This window comes from Ciconia boyciana, chromosome 1, assembly GCF_034638445.1.
Source record: "Ciconia boyciana chromosome 1, ASM3463844v1, whole genome shotgun sequence".
NCBI classification, from domain to species: Eukaryota; Metazoa; Chordata; class Aves; order Ciconiiformes; family Ciconiidae; genus Ciconia; species Ciconia boyciana.
Window position 1 is genome coordinate 102,822,684 of NC_132934.1, and position 26,550 is coordinate 102,849,233.

General features: G+C 43.1%; 1 protein-coding gene across 1 annotated transcript in view; it reads left to right on the forward strand.

Moving 5' to 3' along the window:
- The window catches only part of PTGFRN (prostaglandin F2 receptor inhibitor), a 71,113-nt gene that overhangs the window by 15,476 nt on the left and 29,087 nt on the right, over positions 1 to 26,550 (forward strand). Inside the window, exons 2-5 of the mRNA XM_072885665.1 lie at positions 15,019 to 15,384; positions 16,219 to 16,638; positions 20,050 to 20,433; positions 24,787 to 25,212. Of these exons, the coding sequence (XP_072741766.1) occupies positions 15,019 to 15,384; positions 16,219 to 16,638; positions 20,050 to 20,433; positions 24,787 to 25,212 (1,596 nt within the window). The remainder of the gene's footprint in view (positions 1 to 15,018; positions 15,385 to 16,218; positions 16,639 to 20,049; positions 20,434 to 24,786; positions 25,213 to 26,550) is intronic.

Genomic DNA, 26,550 nt, shown 5'->3' on the forward strand with positions numbered 1-26,550 from the left:
TAAATAGTGTAACCTAGAACAGCTCTGCAAGGAGACTGGAGCAGAAAAGAAACAATTAAGCATTTTCCTTCTGGGTGTCTTTCAAAAACTGTACTCTCCTCCTTCTGCTATTTTAATGTCATGTTGGTTCTCTACCTGCCTTTCTCTCTTGTTTCATGCTCAAAAGGATTCCCTCTCTTCTGGTTTTTAAGAGTTACTTGAAAATTCTGTGTTCTTTCATTCCTTTTTTTGTGTCTCTTCTCACTGCTGAGCACAGCCTAGTCACCAGCCTGGGTGTCACTGAGAAGCAGCAGTAGTAAAAGGTACTTCCTCCAAGCTCCTATGTCCTAGAGCTGTAGAAAGAGAGGGAAGGCTGACACCAAAGATCCATTCAGCCTCATGTCTTGCCTCTGACAGTGGCCAAGAGCGGATGCCTAGGGAAGAGTAAGCACACCCAGTTACTATCCTAGTGTATTGTCTCACGATCACCTGCAGCTTGGAGACTTCCAAAGTCAGAGGTGGTATCCTCATGTTTAACCATGGATATTTCCTCCAAGAGTTTGTTGGCTCATGGGTGTTGCATTTGGCTACCTCTGAAGTTTCATTTTCTGAAATGTTCTGGGTGATGGTGCATATTAGCCGATCTCTGACTGTGTGTTAACTTTCCCTTTCTCTTTTATCACCTGTGGTGTTGACCTTCCTATACACAGCATGCCAATGACAGCAGCAAAGTAAATACTTCTGAGATATATTTCTTAACAGCAGGAGTAACAGGAAACACTTTAAGATGTGTATTTAGGCATGCTTATCTGAAAATTAGTAGCTAACGGCTGAATGCCAAACTTTACTAAGACTCCAAGAAGTAATATGTTGTGATGAAGTCTTATTACATGGCTACACATGGGTTTTCTCAAATGTCTAATGGCATAAAATTCTCCCCAAAAGCTTAAATGTGTATGACTTTCTGTAGTGCTATGTGTTACTCTGTATACCAGGGAGGCTATTCAGCATTGGTTGTACAGGTCAGAGTAGATACTACTGCAAATGCTGCGAGTTAATGAAAACAGGTAACAGTGAAAACTTGCTGGCATATACTCTAAAGGGAGAAAAGACTTTCAATTTGTGATGGGGAACATGAGAAGACTGCTGGGCTTCTTCAGCCGGGTACCAAATTGATGAACCTTGCTATTCCACTACTGGAGATAACAAAATACCTGCATTGAATACAGGGCAGGGTTTTCAGAGGTGATGGAAGGCTTGAGGCTGTGAGCCTGAAACTTTACAAAGAGACTTGCTTCCCCAGAAGGTTAATGCTCAGGGTTTTTTAAAAACTGAACCTCTTTATTTCTTGGACTAGCTAACTTTGGTCACAAGAAAGTGGAGTGTTTCTTTTTTCTGCTTGCTCTAGAAGGCACAAGTACAAAGGAGTTTGTTTCTCTCCAGGACTGGGGTAATTGGGAGTGGAGCTGTACCAGGTGTGTGTCTTGCATGAGGTAGTTCAGCTCTCTGCTGGTTTCTGAATCTCTTGCGTGTTGCCCACATGCAGATACCTGCCCACCCGTTCCAGAAAGCTGCCCCTCTTTGTCCAGTAAAATTAATCTTCTAGTAAATGAAACAGCAGCTGCATACAATACCATTTCCTTTCACATGTAAGAACAGCTTTCTAGAGGTAGAATTCAGGGGCATGGATAGCTAATTACACAGCTAATTTGCCTTCGAGCCCTCAGAGGCAGTGAATGCCAGCAAATTTTTGACTCTTGCATGCTTTTTTAAAAATTTTGGCTGTTAAATTTGTTGAGCAGGGATAAGCAACACTGCGAAGTGTGGGTGGATTTCATATCCTAGCCATACATTTGTTCATGGCTTAGCTCACATTTATGATTTAGGGAAGAGTTCCCATTTCCACACTGAAGTTCAAGTTAAATGTGAACAGCCTGTTAAGTATCCTTTAGGAGCACGCAGGCTGCATCTTCATTACCATTTTAGTTGGGGCAAGGATTGAATTTCTGAGATGAATCTCCTCACTGTCCCACTTTCTGCATGTTGCTTTTTACTGGGAAGCAATCTGCGTGTGCAATTAGGATTCCTTTGGATGTAACTGAACCAGAAGTGTCACTCTAGGAGTCTGTCTGCTGTGCTTCAGGTGCCCTTGGGTCTTTGGCCTATGGCACCAAACCTGGTCCAATGCAAACCCCCAGACATGCCTAGTGTGATTCTTGGGGCCTCAACACCAGCTGCCCTCTACAGCCTTTTCTCCTTTTGCACTCTGCCAGGTGCTAAAGTAGACAGTTGTGCTAGTCTTAAATTTCTATGTGATGTGGGATAAGCTTTTTAAATATTAGTGAAGTAAACAGGCCATCTTGAGTTCTATCTAGTGATCTAATATCTTATTCTCAATTTTCTGGAGTCTTAATGCAACCAACCAGATTGATTTGAATGTTGTTTGTGAAGCTTTTTCCTGTGTGTCCAGAACTGTCCGTGTTGGTATTTGTCTCTTTCAAATAATGAAGAGTGCTGTGACATGTCTGATTTTAAAGCCAGCTGTTTTGCAGACCCATCTGGGGGTAATTTTATTTAATGGTCTGTGTGGGGGTTGCACAGACCCTCTTTAAAGACCTTGACTGGAATCCCTGTGTGCCTTCTAGATGTTGTTTTATGTCCCTGACCTCTCATCTTTTTCTTATCTGGACCTCTTTCCTCCTCTTGTCCCCTCCAAACGGTTGATCCTCTCCTTTGTAAGAGGGAAACAATACTGTAATGAAAAATGTCTCTTCCTGAAATGGGTAATTTCATGTGTCCACTTTTTTTATGCCAGAGACCAGACTAGCTGCCTTTTCTGGGGCAAGAGTTTCTTATCGTCAGTGCCATAGCAAATAATAAAAGCTCAGCACTAACAAGTATTGTAAATACCTTGCAGTCCTGTTCTCAATTACAGAATTAGTTATGTAAATCTTGTATTAAAGGAGGAAGAGCCCTGATGTCTCTTAAATCATCCTCTGTGTGTGCACGCATGCGTACAATTCCTTCTTGTCTAGGAGAAAAATATCTGTGCTCCTAACATGCAAGGCTCCATAGAGATTAGCATACTAAACAAGTATTGCTTGGCATGACCTGAAATTGGCTTTTGAGTGCTAATTGGATCTATGGGCTTTGAGAGAAGGGGTTGGAAAACATTGTTCTCTTTTCCAGGTTGCAGACAGCAGTATGGATATGCTGGTGGTGTAGCTGCCCAAATGAAGTCCTTGGGGGGTGGGGGTGTGTGTGTGTGTGGCGTGTGTGTCTTCTGGGCTGTGGGGGCACCAGTTGATAGAGCACAAGCTAACTGTCTGATTTGCATTTGCTTATGTCTTCTTTACTTAGCTGTACGTTATCTTTCTGTTTTCATCTTTAAGTAAAGAAACAGCGTGATACAGTGAAATGACCACCAGGCCTAAAACCAGGAATGCCTGTGATCTATTCCTAACTGCTCCTGTTCTACTGCATGAGTTTGGTCTAGTTGGTTAATCTGTCCAAGTACATCTTCTGCAGCAAAAGAGCTGGCAATAGCTGTGCTACTGCACTTACCTGCGTGTGCCGACGAGGCACAGGCACTCATTCCCGTGCCGTAACGCCCATTCTGTGTGCATCTGTTGTTGGCATTTTTAGTGTGGCCACTTGCTTGGAGATTATTTATGGTGAAGATGGAACCATTAGATAATTAAATTACAGATGAAAAGGATTACTCTATAAACACTGAGATCCATCTCTCCACTGGCTCCTATGGCTCCAAATCAATTGTCAAGCATGGAGCCAAGGTGGGCCAGTGCCATATGCTGCCTTGTTCAGCAGTTCCAGCAGCCTTGCTGCCCAGCCGGCTCCTTCCATAATCTCCTACAACAGCAGATGCAAACAGAGTGAAGCTGTCCTTCAGCATCCCAACCAGAGCGTCTGAGAGCCTAACGTGCGTGTTGCGTTGTTTGGCGCTGTGGCTGCTGACTTCTGTAATCAGGCTTTGCTCTGTTTCTGTTTTTGCTGAAGCCTATGTGATGCTCTTGCTCATCCAGTGGAATGCTTGCTGGGAAACTAGTCTTTGTGTACTGAGATTTGAAATGATCCCCCAAAACAATTTTTGGGGAAGTGGAGGTTAAGATTAATAATATCTGGATTATGAAAGTGTGTGGCTTTTTTTAACCTCATCTTCTGATCCCCTTTAGACTTAACTTGGCTTTAGACAGGACTTTGTCTAGTATGGATGGGGTGTTGGGTTAAATTGCAGTGGATGAGTGCCACCAAATTTAAGGAGGTAAAAAACTTCCCCAAAACAACAACAACAACAAAACCCACACCACCACCCCCCTGCAAACCCAAACACACACACACAAAAAACCCCAACCAAAAAAACCACCAAAAAACAAAGCAAAACAACCACCCAAAAAACCAACACCACACAGAAGACCCCCAAACAGCTGTTGGTGGTGGGTTTTTTGTTTTGGTTTTTGGTTTTAGTATAATTGCCAATGAAAAGTAAAAGACTTTATATTGGATTCAGCACTTCTTATATTTGAAAGCATTTTGAGTGTTTTTTGGATATTACCTAACATTAAAGATAACTTGGAAAACAAATGATTACTTCACACCAATAAAAGTCAATACCTTCTGCTCTGTGAGGAAAAGGGGATGATAATTATGGAAGTTATTTTGGGGAGAGGGGAGGAGGGAGCGTTCCAGGATTTCCTTTTTTAAATGTATAATTTGCGAAATTATAGATTTGTGAAACACATGGATATTGATATATGTGCACCTTTCATAAAGTCTTTTGACAAAAATACTTTTTCCTACCTTTCCAGCTTTCTCACCTCTGCTAGGTGCTATGTCCTGTTTAAAATCATGCTGGTTGAAAAATGTATTAGCTTTTAGAGTTTAACATGATCTTGTCTGAGATTTGGATTTTTGGTTTTGTCTCAGAGTTTCACACTCACTATATCATTTTAGTTAATGTAGATGCAGATTTAGAAATGATCTATTCTAGTCTGATTGTTTTCTCCAGTTAAATCCAAAGAAAGTTCAGTTTAATCCTAGTGGTGTGCTGCATTCCTCATAGCGCAAAGAAAATGGTTGGTCTCTGCCCAGAGGAAATTGCAGTATAGAGGAAATTGCAGTATAGAGCAAATGGATTTGGACCGCTCTGCTCAGTTCCAACTGCTTTGAGAAAGATTTAAGATAACAGATAAGTGCAAGCTAATGATGTTGCAGAACAGCACTGATTTTAATTCTGTATATTCCAGTTTGAGGACTTTTTTAAAATATTGGTAAATGTATGCACTCCTCTTGAGTTGGACTTAGTCTTATGTTTTTTAACCTGTGTCCTTCCTCCCCTCTAAAGAAAATGTGAAGATACTTTAGATACGGCATTTCTGCAAATATTTGCAGCCCTGCTTCCAACTGTGCTAGCTCTTCAGCTTTGAGTAGTGGGCTTTACTGCTTTCTCAACTGTTTCCCTTAGAATGTATCATATTGAACCTCTCCTCTGGCAACACAAATTGCTTCTGAGGCAGAACAGAAAATCACCTGTCTTGCGTGGCAGTCTAAATACCACTTCCAGAGTCCCTGGACTTTTTGGGTCAGATGTCACCAGGTAACCTAAACGGGCTGCTCTGGGAGAGTAGGGTAAAAATGGAGTTCTGAGAGACTATTTGGAGGAAAGTAAATGAAGGTCATTAGCAGGGACAGGTATTTCAGGTGAGATGCAGGAAGAAGCAGCATACTGACTCTTGCATTTCATTGGTTTTTTTTCTCTCCTTCCCCTTGTGCTCCCAGCTGCATTTTGGAGACTTATCAAAAGTAGTTCTTTAGATACAGCCTTTTATCTTCAATGGTCAGTCAGTGGTAGGGAAAGGAAATGGAGATCATACGTGATGGAGTTGTTTGACATCCAGAGGAATCTAAACCATGATCTTTAGAATTATCTCTGCCTGTTAGATGTTTGTTCCGTTTGGACCAGTGGTGCCACAGTTCTCTGCCTGCCAAGGGCTGCTCTCTTTGACAAACTAGCCTTCTGCTTTGCACAGCTGGGAAAGGTTTATATGGCTTCTTCTTTCCCCTCTATCTGCTGTATGCCTTGCTCTGCCTTCCAGTAGTGTACCTCTCCCCATGACTGGGAAGCAGTGGTGCACACTGGGATCTTGCTGTCAGCAGCTGGTGATAGTGTTTTAAACTCTAACTAGTACTGCATATGCAGCCTGGTTTCTGCCTTGCAAGCTTCCCCTGTAGTTTACTGGTCTCTTCTCCTTGTGTTGTAGCAGGAATAATCCACAGAAGCACTTGTGGCAAATTCTTGTGGCTCATTTTGGCAGAGAATTGAAATGGGTTGTGTGCTTGGGTGAAAGCGGTGCCAGAGGTCTTCAAGAGGGTGGAGCTCAACAGGTGAACAGTGCTTTATTCCTGATAGCCCAAGAGATAGCAAGAGAGGCAATTCTGCCTGTTGCAGTTGTCTTAGCAGAGAGACATGGCAGGGGAAGGAGGCTTTCCTTCTTGTGAGATGGTTCAGTGAAGTTTTTCCAAAACAGATCTCTTTGGGCAGTGATCAGACAATCAGCTGACTATCTGCAGTGATAATAGTGTATTTTATATGGTGAAGTATTGTTCTTATTGTCCCTGTCTTTTTTAGATAACAAGGCCTTCTGACTGCTGTTTCCAGATCTGAACTTGCCAATTACTATGTATTTATCCAAAGTAACATCATCCAGACAGTTGTGTTGGGCAGAACAGATTAGGTCTGACTCACTGGATTTTCATCTGGCCCATTGTGCTGCTGTGTTTTGTTGGGTGTTTTGTTTTGGTGGGTTTTTTTTTTGTTTTGTGTTTTGTGTGGGTTTTTTTGTGTTTTGTGTGGTTTTTTTTGTGTTTTGTGTGGGTTTTTTTTGTTTTGGTTTTTTTTTAAAAAGAGTGGGGGAGAAGCATGGAAAAATCTATTTAGTTTTTCTGTGGAGCTCAGGTGGTTGTCTCCCTAGGCTCTAACTATAAACAGTAGTGGGAGAGAAGTTGTTTTTCAGAGGGCTTCTCTCCACTGATGACAGATAGAGCTTAGGTAACTAGCCATATAAGGCAGCAAATATCTAACAGTTATGCAGAAGGACTCCTGGAAATGGAAAGATGTACCATAGCATAACTTAACTGCTTGACTAATCTGGTGGCCCTCTATGATGGAGTGACTGCATTGGCGGATAAGGAAAGAGCAACTGATGTAGTCTACCTTGACTTCTGTAAGGCCTTTGACACAGTCCCACACAACATCCTTGTTGCTAATTTGGAGAGATACGAGTTTGATGGATGGACTATTCCGTGGATAAGGAATTGGTTGGATGGCTGCATCTAAAGTGTTGCAGTCAACAGCTCAGTGTCCAAATCGAGATGAGTAAAAGTGATGTCCCTTGGGGTCTGTATTAAGACTGGTACTGTTCAATATCTTCATTAATGACATAGACAGTGGGACTGAGTGCACCCTCAGCAAGTTTACGGGTGAGTTTGCAAGTTTGAGACACCAAGCTGAGTGGTGCAGTTGATTTGCCAGAGGGACCCTGACAGGCTTGAGGAGTGTGCCCATGTGAACCTCATGAGGTTCAACAAGGCCATGTGCAGGGTCCTACACCTGGGTTTGGGCAATCCCCAATATCAGTACAGGCTGGGGGATGACTGGATTGAGAGCAGCCCTGTGGAGAAGGACTGGGGATACTGGTGGATGAAAAATTGGACATGAGCTGGCAGCGTGCGCTCGCAGCCCAGAAAGCCAACCATATCCTGGGCTGCATCAAAAGCAGTGTGGCCAGCAGGTCGAGGGAGGTGATTCTGCCCCTCTACTCTGCTCTGGTGAGACCCCACCTGGAGTACTGCATTCAGCTCTGGAGCCCCCAGCACAGGAAAGACGTGGGCCTATTAGAGCGGGTCCAGAGGAGGGCTGGAGCACCTCTCCTATGAAGAAAGGCTGAGACAGTTGGGGTTGTTCAGCCTGGAGAAGAGAAGGCTCCAGGGAGACCATATTGTGGCCTTTCAGTACTTAAAGGGGGGCTTATAAGAAAGATGGGGAGAGACTTTTTACCAAGGCCTGTAGTGACAGGACAAGGGGCAGCGGTTTTAAACTGAAAGAGGGTAGGTTTAGGTTGGACATGAGGAAGAAACTCTTTATGATGAGGGTGATGAGACACTGGAACAGGTTGCCTTGAGGAGTCATGGATGTCCCATCATTGGAAGTGTTCAAGGTCAGGTTGGCTGGGGCTTTGAGCAACCTGATCTAGTGGAAGATATCCCTGTCCATGGCAGGGGGTTGGAACTAGATGATCTTTAAAGGTCCCTTCCAACCCAAACCATTCTGTGGTTTTATGATAACTAAGAACTGTGTCCTAGTGAAAGCCTTGTGGTTTGCTTCTGTGCATTTGAAATCCCTTTGTTTGGGGGTGGTGGGTGAGGGGGGGTGAATGGGGAAGACAGCAGGTCATTACTGTGCTGCAAAATATGTTGGTTTAATCCTTTCACGTGAATCTTAATCCACATGGTATAGATGGAGTCCAACTGGGAAGGTACTTGCTTTTTCACCCAGTGCTGGAGATGTGGCTTTTCTGAGATCTCAGATGGCACGGAGGTTAGAGCAATCCAGCAGCCTTGCAGTTTGATAGCATTTCTGAGACTTCACTTAAGATGCAGTATGCGTTTCTTCATCCTGATAGAGATAATGGGTTTTAAGCAATTACACCCAGGCTAATTCCTTTTGATAAGAGCTCTACATTATCTAAAAAAAGAATCCTATCCGCCTGGGAAAGAACAATGTAAATGTCTCTCTCATGGACTCTTTCATTCGCTCTTCTCTGATATCTTCAGATGATATGCTGCATATCTTTCAAGCCATAAAAATGTATCAGTCTTTTTTTTAGGTAGGGAGTACTGCAGTCAGGGAGGTGTAACAGGACTGTTGGCTTGCAAGGTATGGAGGGAGCCCTGCGTGCTTCAGATGCTTCTGGGCTACTATGGTGATTACAGCTTTGACATAAGGAATCAAATTTGGTCTCTTTTAAAGGAGCCCCTTGTTTCCCCCGTGTGCAGGCTGTCTGGTTGTAAGGTGTGGGTTGCTTCTCTGATTAGGGCCATCTAAATGTTGTAATTTGGAAAGAGTAGCAAGAGCCTACCACTTTATTTAGCATAGATCCCAACCCCTACTGTGTGTTTGCACTGGAAAGAAGAGTATGATGTTGTCATGTGTTAAGCAGGAATAGTAAGAGATCTCACTTATTTAATTTTTTTTTCCTTTTCTTTTTGAGACCAGTAAAGAAATTTCAATAGTTAACTGCATTTCTGGTACTTAAAGAAATTCCTGTTATTCTGCTTAATCTCTCTGACTTTTCCTCTCATGCATATGCAGTGTAGGATAGAAAATTTAATTGATTGCATTTAAAAAGGGGGGGAAATCCCAAAGCAACATGCTGTTTGTGTAAATGTGCCACTTGTAGGAAAAGCATGTTATATATTAAAAAAAAAAATTGCCTTAACAGTATTGAAAAGTTTTCAAACATCATAGGCATGTTTGTTATAACTTGTTCTTTCTCTCCCAGATAGTCGCAGATCACATTCTTGATGTGTAGCTGCCTGATGATAATTGGAGCTGGGAGGAGAGGCAAGGGGAAAACGGGAAGATCGGAGACAAGGATTATAATCTCCTATGCTGATATGCTTTGGTTCTCCTTCCCCGGAGAAGAGCCTGTGAATGTGTGGCATGCTGTCTGTCCCTTCACCTGCCTGCTCGCTAGGGAAGGTTGCTGAATGCCTCCCAGCGGGAGCCTGATCCATTTTTCAAAACGGAGGGAAGAGATTGGTGTGGACGTGTCTCTTTGGGACAAAAAAAATGCAAAAAATCAAATCTTTTTTTTTTTCCCTCCATTTTGTAAAATGGCTTCATGCATCACAAACACTGTAGTTAAGCAGTGCAGTGCAGAAGTGGGAGATTTGGGATTTTGCTAGAAGTAGGAGGCAGAGTGCACAGCTTTAATGGTGGGGAATCCATTGCTTATTCTCCAGTGTGGCACAAGAAGGGGTGTCCCTGCTCAACCCCCTCATTTACACAGTGCTGCAGCATAGTGGTGCCTAGATTGAAAATAAATGGAGGAGTTCAGGGAGGGAAAATCATTACCATCATTTGCAAAGTTGGCTGCAGTATTTTTTTTTCTGTCATAAACTGTTGTGAATTTGAAAGGGCTGCTGTATTTCCTTCCCAGACGTGGTAATGTTTAGCTGGCAAATGAAACAACCTTTTGTTCCGAAAGCTCTTTTGAGATGAAAGGCATCAGCAAAGTTGTCGCTGTGTCTCCCGTGACTGCCTTGGTTGAGGAGCTGGACTGTGTGTTCTAAGTCTTTCTGATGCAGAGGCTTGAGTGCTTAGTCTGAGCCAATTTACTCATTCTTCAGCTCTTACTTTTTTGGCTTTAATTGGCTTCCTACTGTATGTCACATTGTATTTTCCTTTGGCTGGCGGACGTAGAGTCGACCTCCTTCTCTGGGCTGCTAAGAGAACATGTTTTCTTATTAGATAGAGCTGTCTAGTGCAGGCTGGAGGAAGCACCTTGTGTAAGAGTGCTGAAGCAGAAGTGTGTCCTTTGCAATGATAATACTTTCTCGGCCTTGTGGGCAACTCCACAGATTACTTCTCATCTTGTTCTTTCATAAATGATATGCATAAATGTAGATGCAAAACCTGTGTGAAGATGAAGCTCCTAGAACACTTTCTCTATCTATAGCAATGTCCCTAATGCAAGAGGAAATCCTCACCAGCCCTTTCCTTGAGGAGTTGTGTAGCTTGTTGAGAGTTTAAACAGACCACCTGTTCTGTAGATCCTGCACAATTTTGCTGCCTTGTTTTCTTGGTTATCCTAAAAATGACAGGTTGCTATTTAATGTACTCGGATTGACTTCACAACCTATCTATTCATTCATCTGCTTTCCTTGTTCTCCTCCTTGAAAGGATTTCATTTAATGACAGCAATGACATGGTGCATCTAGGTGATGGGACAAATTAATTTAAGTACTTCATGGACCATTGCTAGGGAACAAACACAAGCTCAAAACTGCCTAGGCTATGTCTGGGCTATCTTGCCTCTGTATTATTAATATGGCAGGCCCCAGTTTATTATTCTACCTTGAGCCACACTTTGCCCATGTTCCTGGTGGGGTATTTCATGTGTTCCCTTGGGAGAATCCTCTAATGAAGTGCTTGACAAACAGCCATGAAGGCTCTGTCATTGCCCTACTTTCTGGGTGTTTCTGGCCCAGCCCTGCAAAAACACCAGTGTTGCCTGGTAGTCCTGTCACCTGTCTAATGAGCCCAAGGAACAAGTCCTGTCCCTTGTGTTTGTGTGCTGGCCTCCTTACAGGGGATCCATTACCTTTTGTTTTGGAAAATAGTTCCTTGCAATTTCGTCTGGTAACTCTGTAAAAATAAAGTTTTGTATTTAGGCAATTAATCTTGTGCTCAGGCAGGTTTGATGTCCAGCATTGCAGTTTATGATATGGAGCCAGTTATTGAATTCCTACTAAATACAGATCTTTGGTGGTCTCAGTGATACTGAAAAATGCTGAATTGCCAAAGTTCTATTGTTTTCTGTCACTAGTGTATACACTGTTCTGTCCTGCTCCATCTGTTTCTACAGTTAAATGGGATTCAAGTGAATTCATTAAGAACATGTCACCTTATAATAACAGTGAAATATATTAGGTGTCATGGAAAATAAATGTTTCCAACAAATTTACAGAGTCTGAAGCTCTCATATCATGAAAGCTGAACTTCAGTTGCTCTGGGAGGATGGAGGGTGTGTATGTGAGTAACACAGGGCACTGCAAGAATAAAATATTTGTAAAAGCTCCTCATTTATCTGCCAGAGTAAAATGGAGCTCACCTCTCGCCAAGATCAGTGTCTGTAGCTCTGTGCCTTCTGTTACAGCTATGCGAAATGTTAATCCCTAATGCACAGGAAAGAACATAACACCTTGTTTAGTAGCTAGGGATACTCTCGCTGTTGACTGCTGCAGGACAGAAGGCAGAACCCTGAATTCACAGCTTGCTAGGTACTGAGCCTCCTGGGTCACCTAGAAATGCAGCTCACCCTTGGGGTCTCTGCCCTGTGCACGCTCCTTACCTGTGGGCAGGGCACAGCGGATGCTCTGCAGTAAGTTCTCATTCTCTTAGCTTGTGATGCTGTCTCTGTGTGCTCCTGCCTTATGAGAATCCTAATTTATCTTAGCAGTAACAAATGTTACTGTTTGTAAAGTATAAAATTATAACTCTTACAGGCTGTCCCTTTTCTCTCCTGCAGCCTGTTCCACTGCCCTCCTTCCAACTTTGTGTTAAACTGGAATTGCTTGTGGGATTGTGGTGTGAGGAGAGGGATAGTCATTGCTTTACAGCAATAGGGTACGGACTCCGAACAGATCCGCTGAGGAGTCCCTGTGCCCCATCTTTCCCTTTGGCCTGCCTTCTCTTATGAAGGTGCTAATGACCCCCTACCTTCATTTAGTGTCACAGGGCCTTTAGTGACCTGGGAAGACGAGAAACTGAGCTGTCCGTGCTAATCTCAAACACAAACGTGCAGCCCTTGCCACATTAGTCATGCCTTTGTCACCTCTAGATTGGATTAGTGCAGTGCACGGTATGTGGGTCTACAGCTGAAGACACATGCAGAGCAGCGTTGTCTGCTTGTTTTAGTGTCACAGGAGAGTATTTTGTAGAGAGACGTCAGCGTTTGAGGAGTGCCCTCAGTCAGGATCCTGAGCTGACTTCTCGTAGTGGTCTGCTGGAAGCTGGTTTGGCTGTCAGGCAGTGCTTTAAAGCTTACCTGCTGCTGTTACTGCTTTCTGTAAGAGGATAAGTTGAAGGATTGAATGGGGCTGCAACTTAAGACCTAGTGAGGAAATATATTGGAGCCCTGCAGCTTGCTTTATTTTTATCGGTTATTTTTCTGTATCAATGATTTTACTGTATGGTGCTTGTGTTTAGAGAGGTGTCCTTAAAGACATCTGGTTGTGGAACAATACATTAGCAGTGGAGGTTTTTCTCTCCGATTCACATGTGAATGGTGCAGAGAAGTCCAGCTTCCTTATTAGGACTAGTCAATCACTTGATCAGGTACATAATAACTGTCTTCTGGGAGGGATATAAGGGGTAAGAGATTAACCCCAGTCTGCATTACCAATAAGTTTAATGAAGTACTAATGTTGAATACAGAAGGTCATGGCAATGAGGAAATTGGACTATTATGACTGAGCCTGTACACGTGAACAGCCTGCAAAGCAAAGAGCATGCTGGGAGTTATGAACTGGGGAGCTACAGACAGTGTCAGTTCTTGGTTCAACTGTTTGCTGAACTGTAACTGGGGATAAAAATATGCTTTCTCTCTTGTAGCTATGCTCAGCGTGTGCAGCTGCTTGTGCAGTTTTTAAATGCCCACAGAAATCTTGATTCTTTAACATATCCTTCTCCATGCTGCTCTGGAGGGGACAAGCTGCACTTTCATAACAGGTTCCCCAGTGGGTGGTTTCTCTCCACGAGACTAAGTTCTTTGCCCACACCTGGATACCTATTGGCATGGTGGTTCTGAGCCAGTGAGTGGGGTCTTAATCTACAGCAAGAAGACATACAGAGTGATAGGAGGGGAAGGCTTAGCAAGTATATTGGTCTTCATGTCACTAGCTGGTGGCTTTTCCAATGTAGCTGGTGAATTAGAGCAGTTGTGGGTTGCTGGACTTTGTTTGTTGGGGGGTTGCTTGTTTAAATTTGGCTTTGCCTCTGTGGTATCTCAGATCAACCTTTTGGTCCAACTGCTTTTGATGTTATGGCCATCTACTTGGTTTTAGCAAGATCTGTCCTTCAGTGCTCTGGTTTCTCCTGTTCTACCACTGCTAAAATATTTTGCTATGGATATGGAGCTGGTGGGATGCAGTAGGCTGTTCATGTTTGGAGACTTGAGTTTAGGTAGTACCCCTCTCTTTCAGAAAAGATTTCTCTGGTTGGAACTATGAATCAAAGCAGTTTGCTCTTTTGGGAAGTAAGAACCTGCCAAAATCCATGTGCAGCTGCTGGGGTTATTCTTTGGGCTACAGAGCCAAATCAACCAGGAAAGTCTCCTGCTGCATCTTTGCCAGGTCCTCTGGCTAGTTTAAGTGGTTGACACTTTTGCCTGCAGCACAACATACTGCTTTGCCAGCCTTCTGCAGAGAACTGCTGCTGCTGTTCTATCCTAGTGAGGCAATCCCAGAAAACAGTGTCTGAACACTGTGTGTTCCTCTGCTCTGCAGGGAGCCTGCCCTGCTCATGCTCCCATGTTCTGGGACTTCCACCAAAGAGGAAATGTGTGCTAGAAACAGGTGTGGTCGCAGAAATCTGTTCAAGCGAACTGTGTGTGTTGAAATCAGTTCTTCTCTTAAATCAATTAGGAAGGCAAGGAAGCTCACCTGTGTTAGAGAAGCCATGACCCTTCAGGGCAGAAGTGACTGTGTTCATTTTTGGAGAAAGTCAACTTACCATTCTTATGGCCCTCAAGCTAGGGGAGAGTTAGTTTCCTACTTTGAACCCTCTACTGATGTCAGCAGAAGGCTTTTAAAAATGCCTGATTAGGTTATGCTCTCATTGTAGTAACAAAAACCACTTACTAATGTTGTTTAAGTGTCTTACATAGCACTTGGCTTGTAGTAGAGAAACTGCTACCCATTGGCTCTATGGCTAGTTCTCTCCCTTCCCCCCCCCCCCCCCCCTTACAATTTTCTCTCCTTGGTATTTCGTTGCCTAATGTGTTACTACATAAGCAATGAAACAAAGATTCCCCACACTAAAAATGGTGTGTTTAGGGGCTCCTGCTCCAGTGGGAATAAATGTTAATGGGAAATATTGCTCTTACTAGTTCTAGCTTTCTGCAGAGTGGGGTGTCCAACCTTATTCTATTTCTTTTTTCTTTTTTTTTTTTGTCAAAGTCTATCCTGGGAATTCCTTTGTTAACTGTGTGTTCTTTCTCTCTTTATTCTCCTGCCTAGCTTTCTGCAGAGGACGTGTTGTGAGGGTGCCCAAAGGTCCTCTTATTCGAGTCGTGGGCACGGAGGTGGTGATCCCTTGCAGCGTTAGCGACTACGATGGACCCAGTGAACAGAATTTTGACTGGGAGTTCTCCCGGGAGACTGACTTTGTGCGGATAGTGAGTACCTGGGATTCTACATTCACCTCTGAGGAGTACCAAAAACGCGTGGGCCACGGGGATATCAAACTGAGACGGAGCAGCAACGATGCTGTGGAACTTGTGATTAGAAACGTCCAGCCAACTGACCAAGGGACATACAAATGCTCTACGCCCAGCACTGATGCCACCGTTCAGGGAAATTATGATGCAGAGGTCCAAGTGAAAGGTATTTCTGAAGAGTGAGGTGTGCTCTAAATTTGTTTTTGATATTGATTATAGATGTACCCTTAAGAATGTTGAATTTCTGTTGCTTATGAGCATTGTGATTTTTTTTTTTCTTCTTCCTGTTCCTGTTTAATCCGCCTAAAGCCAAAATCAAAAATTGGGAAGTATGATAGCAAAGGCAAGTGCGGTGAAGAAGTGAAGAGAGGCTGTTTACTATTAACACCACTTTCCTTTTTTGTGTCTAGTAAATATGTAAATAAAATTGGGAAAACTAAGCAGTGGGTTTTCTGAAGATGTCTGCGAATATTTAATGTCCCTAAGCCTCTGGGTAGAGAGGCTAACTTCAGGTGAAAAACACAGCCTCTCTTCTCTCTTATTTATAATGTCATTTAGGGATCTTTCTATGTGAGGGAGGTAGTCTTCCTTTTCCCCTTTAGCATGTTGATACTGCAGTCATGCCTTAGCTTTGCTCTCTCATCTAGGGTTCTTCAGTAATAACTTGGGAGACTATTTTTTTTCAAGTGTCTTATCTTTTACTCCTGTGAAAATAAAGATGGTTCTGGATTGGAATAGTCAGAATGATGATGTTTGGATGAGAAACTAAAGCAAGGGGAAGGATAAATGAATTTGAATGCTCTCCTTTAATGGATTTTCAGCTGAATTTCCTTGTTCCTGGAATATATTTATGTGCAGAAGAAGGAATGATTGGCCAGGTGTTGCTCTGTGGTAGTTTTACTGCCTTATATCTGAACAGGTCAGTGTGGGTGTTCTCTTCTTGCTTCTGTTTTATGATGCTTGTGTCTTTTGGTCTTTTTTTTTTTTTTTTTTCAAATAGTAATTTCCGATGGCTTATCAGTGAGTGGTTCAAAAGCACGTTCCTCAACATCTCTCAGGCTGTCTGAGGGCGACTCCTTCAAGTTGCGCTGCTCAGCAATTACCACCTCACCGGAGCACACTCACCTGCATGTGACTTGGCAGATCAAAAGTGGATCGACTTGGCGGGACATCCTATCTTTGACTCATGAGGGCAAATTCCAGCCGGGTCCTGGCTATGAAGAGCGCTATCATAATGGAGATATCCGCTTGGACACAGGAGCGAACGACATGTATCGGTTATCTGTATCCCAGGCCTCGTCGGTGGATGGGGGTGCCTACAGGTGTCTTGTGAGCGAGTGGGTGAGAGGGGCAGATAGCTCATGGCAGAAGATTCAGGAGAAGAGTGTGGAGATAGCAAGTGTGGCAATCCAACAGACTGGTGAGTGTTACTGATGGGCTGGGGTCAAAGCTCATAGCTCCAGCAGTGCTGTGTCCAGACTGTGATACTTTGAGAGCAGAAATTGGGTAAGCTGAACTAAATGAGGATACATTCCAAGAGAACGTAGAGTGCTGTTTGGATAGCTGGTCTGTTTACATCTAAGTTGATAGAAAATGCTTGACATAATTTTTCTAGTTTTTATTTTGGGGAGAAGGGGGATGATGGCATGGAAGGATTGACTGGAACCTCTTAGATGCCTAGACCTAGATTTCTGTCTCATCCTTAGTTCACTTCAGATTGCTTCTGGTTTCTCTATTTCTTAAATAAACATTGTATTTAACCCCTGAGCACCGCAAACCTTCCCTCTGCTCTCATTAACATAGGGTTGTCCCATAGCACTAAACAGCTGCACCTCCCCTGTAGAAGTGGCTTGTGATTCAATGATAGAAGTGAAGCTTTTCTGTTTGGTGTTTATTGAAATAGCTTAGAAAGATCAAGAGAAAGGAGGAAGGCAGTGATAATTTAACAGGACAAATTATCTAGGGATTTTTATCACTGAAACTGGATCACTAGTCTGATTGCTCCACCATGTTGGCATGGGTCTAGGACAGTAATGATTCTGTTAAACACATCATTGCATGCTTGACTAAGGAGACAAAAATACATATAGTGCTGTGCTGAGGATATCCAGATATCCCTGCCCATATAGATTTCAGGAGTAGATGCACTAAGCACTTAATTGCATTAGCATTACCACCGCTACTTGGAGGAGGGAAAGCGGAGGGTGATGCAGCTTGTCACTCAATAGGTGGAAAAACAGGCAATGATGGTCCCTCAGAAAGTGAGGTTATGATGATATTTTAGAAGTGTTCAGACAGTAAGGGTATCTTTTAATTTTTGTAATCCTTTAATCACTATAGGGAGAACCCAGAACTGCTGGGTTTTTTTGGCTAGCTCATTTGGATGTGGTTTTAGTATCCTGGTGGTACATAGCCTGTGAAATTTGACAGGATCAACCAGCCCCTGCTTTTTCAGGGTATCTGTTACACAGTAAAGCTTGCAGGTGCTCTCTGCTGAGGCAGGGCTTGCTTAATTAAGAGCTGTAATTCTCTATTTTGTCACACTTTTAGAGAGTTTGGTTTAAGTAGCTGAAAACAGGGTGAGGATGGCCAGGACCAGTAGTAGTGCAGTTTTTTAATGTGGTTTGGGTGTGCGGTTTTGTTTGTGGGGGTGTTTTTGTTTTTTTTGTTTAGGGTTTTTTTTGTTTTCATTTTTAGCTCAGTCATTGGCAGCACTGGCACTTTGTCAGGGGCATGAAGGCTTTTTTTAAAGTTATGCTAAATGGGATAGGTTATTTTCCAGCAAAATGTTGTGGAAATTTTTACCCACACATCCTGTAGTAGGACTTGAAGAGCATCTTGTGCTGACAGCTGAAAACTCTGCACTTGCATGCTAAAATGAACTTGAGTTGTAAATGGTATGCCTGGTTGCTGCACTTCCCTCATTCTCACCTGCTGTAAACTGTGGGGTTGAATTTGTAGAAACAAAATTAAAAAGAAAAAAAATTACCACATCTAATGAAAAGAGTCACACACAGGTTAGTTGTGTAACTGTGTGGGGTTTTTTTCTGTTGTTGCTCTTCTATCTACTTGCCCATCACTTTCATCTCCTAAAATCATGACACCTTTGGGCCTGACTTTGTTCTCATATGTCGTCTTTTAATAGTGCCTTGCACAACAGGTATATAACCCTAAGTGAGGCCTTCAGACATGTCTGTAACCAAAAAAGCAGCACTGAGGATATACATATGGGTAAACTCTCTTAGAGTCCCTCTGTATGCATATACTGCCAGATTCTAAATGCCTGTCACTATTTCGTGAAGACAGAAGTGTTCCTTGGAGAAATGCTGCTCTTAACCTTGCAGATGAGTCTTATCTTGTATTCTGATATTACTCTGTTAAATTAATTAGGCTTTCCTACAGATTGCAATCCCATGATAAGACAGTGAAGGAAGTCCCAATGAGATACTCATCAGACAGTGGGCTTTACCACTTGGGTGGGGCTTGCTACCCTGTGTTCAGTTTGACTGCTCTGTGCTATCAGGTGGTGAGCAGTGAGATGAGTATTGCTTAGTTTTATTGGCAATAGTTGTGGCTGCTCAGTTTAGCTCTGGCCTTTATATGTTGTGTCTCATTCCTGATGATAATCCTAGAAAGCTTTTAGAGATGGATACCTATTATGTAGTAGAACATGATTTTACACAGAAGTCGCTAATCTGCACCAGAGAACATAGCTGCCTGTTGAAGGCAGGAATCTGTATTCTTGCTCGTGGTCTTGGTCGTAGATCTGCTGAGAAGAGCTACTGCTGTAGCAGCCCTGTCTACTGGCCTCAGTTGAGACTTTAAGAGCAGCTGCATTACACACTGTGGGAACGGTGCTGTGCTGAGATCCAAATCTAATCTTTAGGCAATATAGAATGAGGGAATGAGCAAGTGAAGACATGTGGTGGCCAGGTAACTTGGTGAATGATTTTCACTGAGGTTTACAAACAACATGCACAGCACCCCTGCTTCACCTCTCACCAGTAACTAAGGCCAGCTTTTCTACTTCTGGTCTTGACGCTTCCATCCCATGGCTTTCTTCTAACAAAGCTGTGGCTAGCCTGGTAACCTACAGAATGCAGAAGGTCCTGTTTGAATGCTGGCTATGACCGTATGTGCTATGTATATTAAAAATATTCACTGGCCAGCAGAGGAGTTTAAATGTCTTTTAAGTGGCTATTGGCATTGCTTTAAAGTCCCCACTGTGTGTTGGTCAGAGCAGGAAGTGGAGGAGTCAGCAGTATGACTTATTGCTGCCTTCTGTTTGCTTCCATTTCATTTTCCTGCAACACACCTGAGGACTTCAACATGTGGCCGTGGCTGCTTCTCATCCAAATATGTTCTGCTAGAGAAGCCCAAAACCATTTCAGCAGAAAACAAGTTGAGTTCTAATGTAGTTCCTAGTGATTTCAGTGGACACTTTCTCTTCTGAGAGATAGTCCCAAAACACCTTGACCCTCCTGTGAGAATGGAAAATCCTGTACACCTTTTCCTGCTGTGCAAAGGTGACGTGCGATCTGTGACTGGGACAAAGCCTTCATGGACTAGTTGCTGTTGAGTTACAAAAACCCTGTTCTCCCTCCCTTCCTCCCCCTGCCCTCATCACGTGTCCCTTGCTTGACTGATAATGTGTACTTCCCTTGTAATAGATCATGCAGCTCAATATCCAACAGGCATTTGAAGGTAGGGCTACTGAGCTGCCACTTCAGAAGCTTCTGTAATAGAATGTGAAGTCCTGGATAACTTACAGTAGACTCTTTTTAAGAAAAAAAAAAATTTTTGTTTGAATTTTTGTCTCTCCATTTCTAAGCTCTAGATGTGGTAATCTCAACAAGCAATGTGTCTGTGACCGAAAGAGACTCCCTGGATCTTACATGCAACATCACAACAGACAGGAGTGGTATTTTCCAAGCAGAGGTGATGTGGTATTTTTCTGCATCACCTGATGATACCTTGTCAGATGCTCAGGTTTTGCTGAGTATGGACCGTGATTCTGTTGTCAGTGATTCAACTCTCATCAGCCTGAGCCATGCAGATAGGAACTCCTATCGCCTGTTGGTGCGTGATGTGGATGTGGAAGACTCTGGCTACTACTTCTGCCAAGCAGCTATCTGGGTACCACTGCACAATGGGAGCTGGCATAAGGTGGTGGAGAGGACATCTGCACCAGTCAGTGTGGTGGTGACAGCATTAGGTGAGTGATTATGCTTTTGGACTTCGTGGGTAATGTACCACTCGTTCCTTGATCCGATCAGAAAAGAGAGAGGACCTTGCAGAATATCTTCTGTGCAAGTTTCTCTCTTTTTTGCATCTATCATTTGGGTACGGTATCTCTTGCATATAAAAGTACTGATCTATCCTATGGAGTTTGGGGTTTGTACATTATAGGGTTTTAGGATCTTTTACCACATGTTCCACCCATGCACTCTGCCTTCTGGTGTCATTGAACAGTCTCCAATTGGGAAATAAACCTTAAAAGCCTGCCTTGTTTTCCAGGGGTTGAAGCTGCCTCTGTTGTCATGTTGTCCCCTTTCACCTCCCTTGTACCATTAGCAGGGCTCTGATCCAGCAACAGGCATTCTGTCTGAGCTCTGAACACAGTGATATCAGATGCTTCCCCTGATTTTTGAGTCATATACCATAAAAATTATTTATAATGAACTCTCATAGCTTTCAGAGTTGTTGGGATTTTGTTTTGTTGTTTTAATCACTAGAGACATACCACATCCTACTGATAGATTTAGAACGGAACAGACTTTATACTGCTTTATTCTCCCTCAGCACACAAGTCCATTTTATGAGACCATGTCACATAGCTGTTGAGTAGTGTGACTGAGAGACCTGGCTTGTGGCTAACTTAATGCTAGTGGTGTTGATTAGCATAGTGGCCACTAAAACAGATTTTCCTGCAGTATTTAACATTCCAGTCATGTTAAATGCACCCAGTGTGGTGCATTTTTCATCACTCAGTCCTAGAGATGAGTAGATTTTTAGCCTTTTGGACAAGCAAAGGATTATTTGTGCACTTGAAGTTACGGCTTCCATATGTTACTTCAGCATTTATCCAGCAAGTTCTTTTAATTCACCAGTGGGGGGGGGGGGGGGGGGGGAATCTACTTAAAGAGAAACTTAATGATCTCTTTATTCTCTCCTTCCTTCATCCCCCAGTTGTTCTTGGTCGTTTTCCCTTCTTACAGCTCTAATACTGTCAGTGTCCAAATTTTTTTGCAAGGGGCTGGTTAGAAGTAGCTGTGTTTAACAGTTGTTCATTTAAGAGTATTTGACTGAATGAGGAACAGAAGCTGTAGGTAAGAGATTCAACAGGCTTATCTGACCTACCTGGCCCACAGGAGCAGGCTGACAGTATCTTTCCCTATACCCCTTTCCCAAGACAAATCTGTTTTGGAGATCCACTGTCTCATATGCATGCTGCAGATTGTAAAGCTTTTGCTTTGCATTATCCCAGCTGTACTCTTAAGCTTTGGAGATCTGTCTTTATGCAAATATCCTTAGAAGTAAAGTTACTTGGGAGAAATACTAAAAATGAAACTCCAGCAAAACTTCTAAAAAGCCTGGTTTAGGGATAGGTCTAGATATGTCAGCCTACCCATCCTGTCTCCTAGATTAATCTTCGTGAGAGAATAGCTTCAATTTAGAAGCAATGAAACTCAGGATGGTGTTGCAGGATGCTGTAGGTAAGGTATCTGCACCTGCTAAAATTCACAAAGTATTGGTTGTGTTGGAAGCATGAATGAACCTAAATGTGAGCTGGGGGAGAACTGGCAGAGCTGTAGTACTTGGTGTTTGGATGCAAGTATCCAGGCCTAAACCCTCTCAGTGTACCTGTTCAGAGCCTCTTGTCATCAGAAACTGGTGGTACTGTCCAGTTACAAAGGCAGAGCTCCTCCAACATAAAAGTACTGAATTGAGGCCAGAATATAGAGAGCCCAGTCTGAAGCCTGGTTTTCAGAAACAAATAGCTGTGTTGCAAGGTTAAATCCCAGCAACAATGACTTTAAATTTTGCATTTTAGCATTGTACAGAGCAGTTGAGCTGTGGCTGTTTGCAAGTATACTTGTAATGTGTGCTAGAAGTGCGCAAGGGATTAATGTCTTAATTTCCTGTCCTTGTTCAGCCATTCAAATTGCACATTCAACTTGTGAGCGTTCCCTCCTTCCCCCCACTTGTGTGTGTGCTCATATGCTCTCTCGTAGTGCCCGTACCTGTAGGACTATTCCTTACTCTTTCCATTCCACTTTGGCATTATTTGCGAACAGGAGAGAATAAAATCTGCTCTTCAGCAGATGCATGGGCAAGGGAAAGTAGAATAAATTTGCAGCATTTGAGGTTTTCAACTGCATCCAGAATTCAGCAACTCCTCCTTAATGGAAGTTAAGAGCTGCTGGAGTATTAAGTCATTGAACTGTCAGTGAGGCTGTTCTTGACAGCTGACAGAGTGGAGGAATGAGGTTTATCCAGCCAGCCTTTTATTCTTTCTAAATCCTCTGTTTGAGTGTCTGTCAGGGTGAAGCGCCTATCTGGAGTGGTGCTGTCAAAGCCAAAACTCTCTTCTTAGCGGTCCTTCCCCTGCCTGCAAATAAAACAAACCTGAAGTGATTTTCTAAGAACTCTAGTTTCTTGCAGCTTTTTCCTTCGTGTGTTCCTGTCTAGAGAAGAGTTTCTGCTTTCATAGTCTTTGTTGCTGTGAAAATATTAATTGGTCTTGAATGCCTTCTTTTTTGGGCGGGAAGGGGAGGCGAGGGGGAATGATAAGAAAATTGCAGAGCGTGAGCAATATATCATGAGGCTTTGGAGAAGACTAGTCTTTTGTGAATGAGACAGGAAGAGTAGCATAGCTGTAGGATCTATGGGGACTTACACAGCAAGTGGGTTTTGGCTACCATTAGTAATCTATACCTTGGTTGCAGCAGAGGAATTCTCTACATTTTCATTTTATTTTGCCTTACACTGAAAATGCGCAGAAATCTGCACTTATGTTCACTGGTAGTAGGTACCAAAGGCTTATGTAAACGGTACTTTTATGCTCGTGTGTTGCCTAACACTGCAGAAACTCACCATCACTATCACTAGGTACTCTAGTGTCTGGTGTGTATTAATGCCCTTGTTTTTGCTAGATGCAAGGACACTGCATGCATAAGTCTTAATGGTGAGATATCTTCTCTGCAAGCTGACACAGCAGCCAGCTTGCTTGATACAATTGTTTTTATCCTTTGCATCTGAAGTCCAAAAGTGCACGTACACACACAGTTTGTGCAGCAGTTCTATTAAGATGCTTTATTATCTTGGCTCATTGGTGAGCTAAGCCTAAGTTTAGCCTTGGATTGCCTTCTCTGTCCCAATTATAGCTTTGGTTAATTGTTTCTAGGAGGGCAAAATGCCAAATAAAACATAAAGCAAGAAACAAATATAGAGTACTGAATACACTTACAATGTAAAAGCCATGTGATGAGTATTGGCTGAACAGTTGGAAAGCTAGTCTTTTTTCTGAATTATAGTAGACAGCAAGACAGAAAAATACTCTAACACTAGTAAATAAATATGTATTTCCTTTGTGTTGTGAAGTTCTTGCTGTAATCTTTTCCCTTTACTATCTCTGTAGTCTGAGAGAAAATAGTCATGCGGCTGCCTTATCACTTTTAGGCTTTTGACAGCCAGCTATTTCAGATTTAAATACAACGGCCCCATTCTTAACCCATGAATTTCAGGCACTCCTTTTCAAGCTTGAGGTATTCCAGCCTCACAGCTGTACAGCATGTATTTCTCTATTCAGACTGTGAAGCTCTTCTGATCTACGCATCTTCAACTCTTAAGCTACTTGGTATTCATTTCAGCTGTCTGATGAAACTTACTGTGCACCGCTGTTGGTGCTGCCTATGGCCAGTGCCAATGGTGGTACCCATGCCCCTGGTTTTGGTGTCTGGGTGAGGTGTTTGGTTTTGGGTTGTTTTTTAACATTCTTAAACCATATTGTAGAGACATGGTGGGATGGCTAAGTGTGGAAAAGAAGGCATTTCAGGATGGGAAATGGCCTCTTATCCTGGAGAGAAACTGGGGAAATGGGATGTCTCTGGTCAGTCCAAAGATAGAGCATAACCAGTCTCCTGTTGCTGAAGGCTGCCCCAGGCATTTGAACAGGTGCAAAAGGTGACTGGCTGGGCTGACACTGAAACCATGTGGTGGGTTTTTGGGGCCAGGCCTAAAGAAGGGAATGAATTTGCTTGACAAGATCTCTTAGTCCTGTTTTTTTCTGAAATGGTCTGACTAGACATATGAAACAAAAGGGCTTGTTTGGAAATGCAGGCTTAGGGGTACTTGTGTCAGACTGGTGCAAGTCTGAGAGCTGGAGTCCAAGTTCCTAGTCCCCAGGTCTTGTAAGAAAAATGCGTATTCTGGCACTTGGCTTCTAGCTCAGGTGCTTTCACAGCCTGGATGTTAGAAGTTAGCAGTATCTCTTAATAAGCTCTGGCACTTTGTCCCTTCTGCTTGTAGCTTCTAACCTCTTTCTTCTGGGTTTCCTCTCCTGCAGAACCAGACTATGAGGTGTTTCTGAATGCCTCTAAAACACCCAAGTTTTCAGATGACCCTACAGAGCTCAATTGCAGGATCATAAATGCACAGGACACTGAAGCAAACATCCGCTTCACAGTTTCCTGGTACTACAGGCAGCGCCTGCGTAGTGACGATGTGGTGACAGAGGAACTCCTGGCCATGATGGATGCAGACTGGACTCTGCTGCTTGGGGACAGGAGCAGAGAGCGGACTCAGAACGGGGAAATAATCTTCTCTAAAAAGGCTGTTGACACCTTCAGTTTACGAATCCAGTGGACTTCAGAAAGTGACAGAGGGGATTATTTCTGTGTCATCTCTGCATGGACTAGGCACCGCAACAACAGCTGGGTAAAGAGCAAAGAGGTGACTTCTGCATCTGTCAGCATTTTCTGGGCTACACAAGGTAGGAACCTTGCACCTATTCACTTAAAGACCTGGATAGCTGAGGTAGTTTTCACTTGAGTAGGCCTATCAGCCAGAAGGCCTGCTAATGGGCTTTGGAAATGGGGTTCTGTGGTATGAAGAGGAAGGCCTTGTGTTAAGGGCCTCTTATTTGTGGAGGGAAGTAACTACTCAGCAGCACTCACCAGTTTTATGCAACAGTTTGGAGTGGAAGTGCAAAACAGATCTATCAATCAAACTGTGCTGAGACTTCCAGGAGCTGGGCTGTCATTGTGGCAGGGGTGGCATCCAGCAGTGATGCTGGGGTCATTGCCCCCTTTCATGACTTGGAGTATTTTGGTCTCTCTAGGATGCATCTTGCTGCTAGTGACAGGGTTGTCTTAAGGTGAAAAGAGGAATGTCACTCACTTTAATCTTCTCTGTGTGCCAGTTTCAGAGGTTTGGTTTTTTTCTCTCCTACAAGCCCATGTTTAGAAGGCACTTCTGAGGAAATTCATGGGCATAGTAGTACCAGAGTATCAAAAAATAAGTCGGTGGCAGAGCAAAGTCATTCAGTGATTTGCTTGGATGTGGGCCTTTTTTAGGCAGATGTGAACTAGCTCTGGTCAGTATTTAAACTTACTCTGGGAGCATTTCTTAGAAGCTAAATAGAATTACCTGAATTGCTTAATGCTGGTTTAAAATGGATGTATGTATCCTGTATGTCCTGTAGAGTGATACTGTTTTGGCTTAGGTGTGAGGTCATGCAAGAGGGTCTGTTGGATAGGGGCAGAAGGAATAGGATAACCTAGGATATAACGTCTTTTGGCAAAAAACTGTGCTTAGCTAAGCTACATTTATCCTGATAGATTTGTTTAACAGTCTAGCTCAGGCAGCGAACTGTATTTCAGAGTAGTCTGAAATCAGTTTACAGTTGTTTAGGGATAATCCCTAAACAGCGAGTTGGAGAGCTTCTGCTGTGATTCTGCTTCAGTGGAGAGAGAAATGGTGGGCTGCTTGCTCAGTACTCCCTTCATCCCCAAACCAAACTGGTCCACGAAAAAGTCATTTTTTTCGCTGAAGCTGGCTTCTCCAGCAGGAATGAGATCTCTCATTAATGCTGAATGCTGGTCACAATTAGTTCAGTTCTTATGCCACAACATGGAGTGTGTGTGTATGTGCATGCATGCGTAATGGATCATTGCCTTCGGAGCAGCTAGAGAGACCAGCTGGAGTTGAAAAGTCTCAGCCTGTGTTGACATTTCTGAGGGAAAACAAACCGTGACAGGTGTGAACATTCCCTTGTTTCTGGTTTTATTCCAAAAACTCTGCTAATTTTGCAACACAAATGTAAATCTTA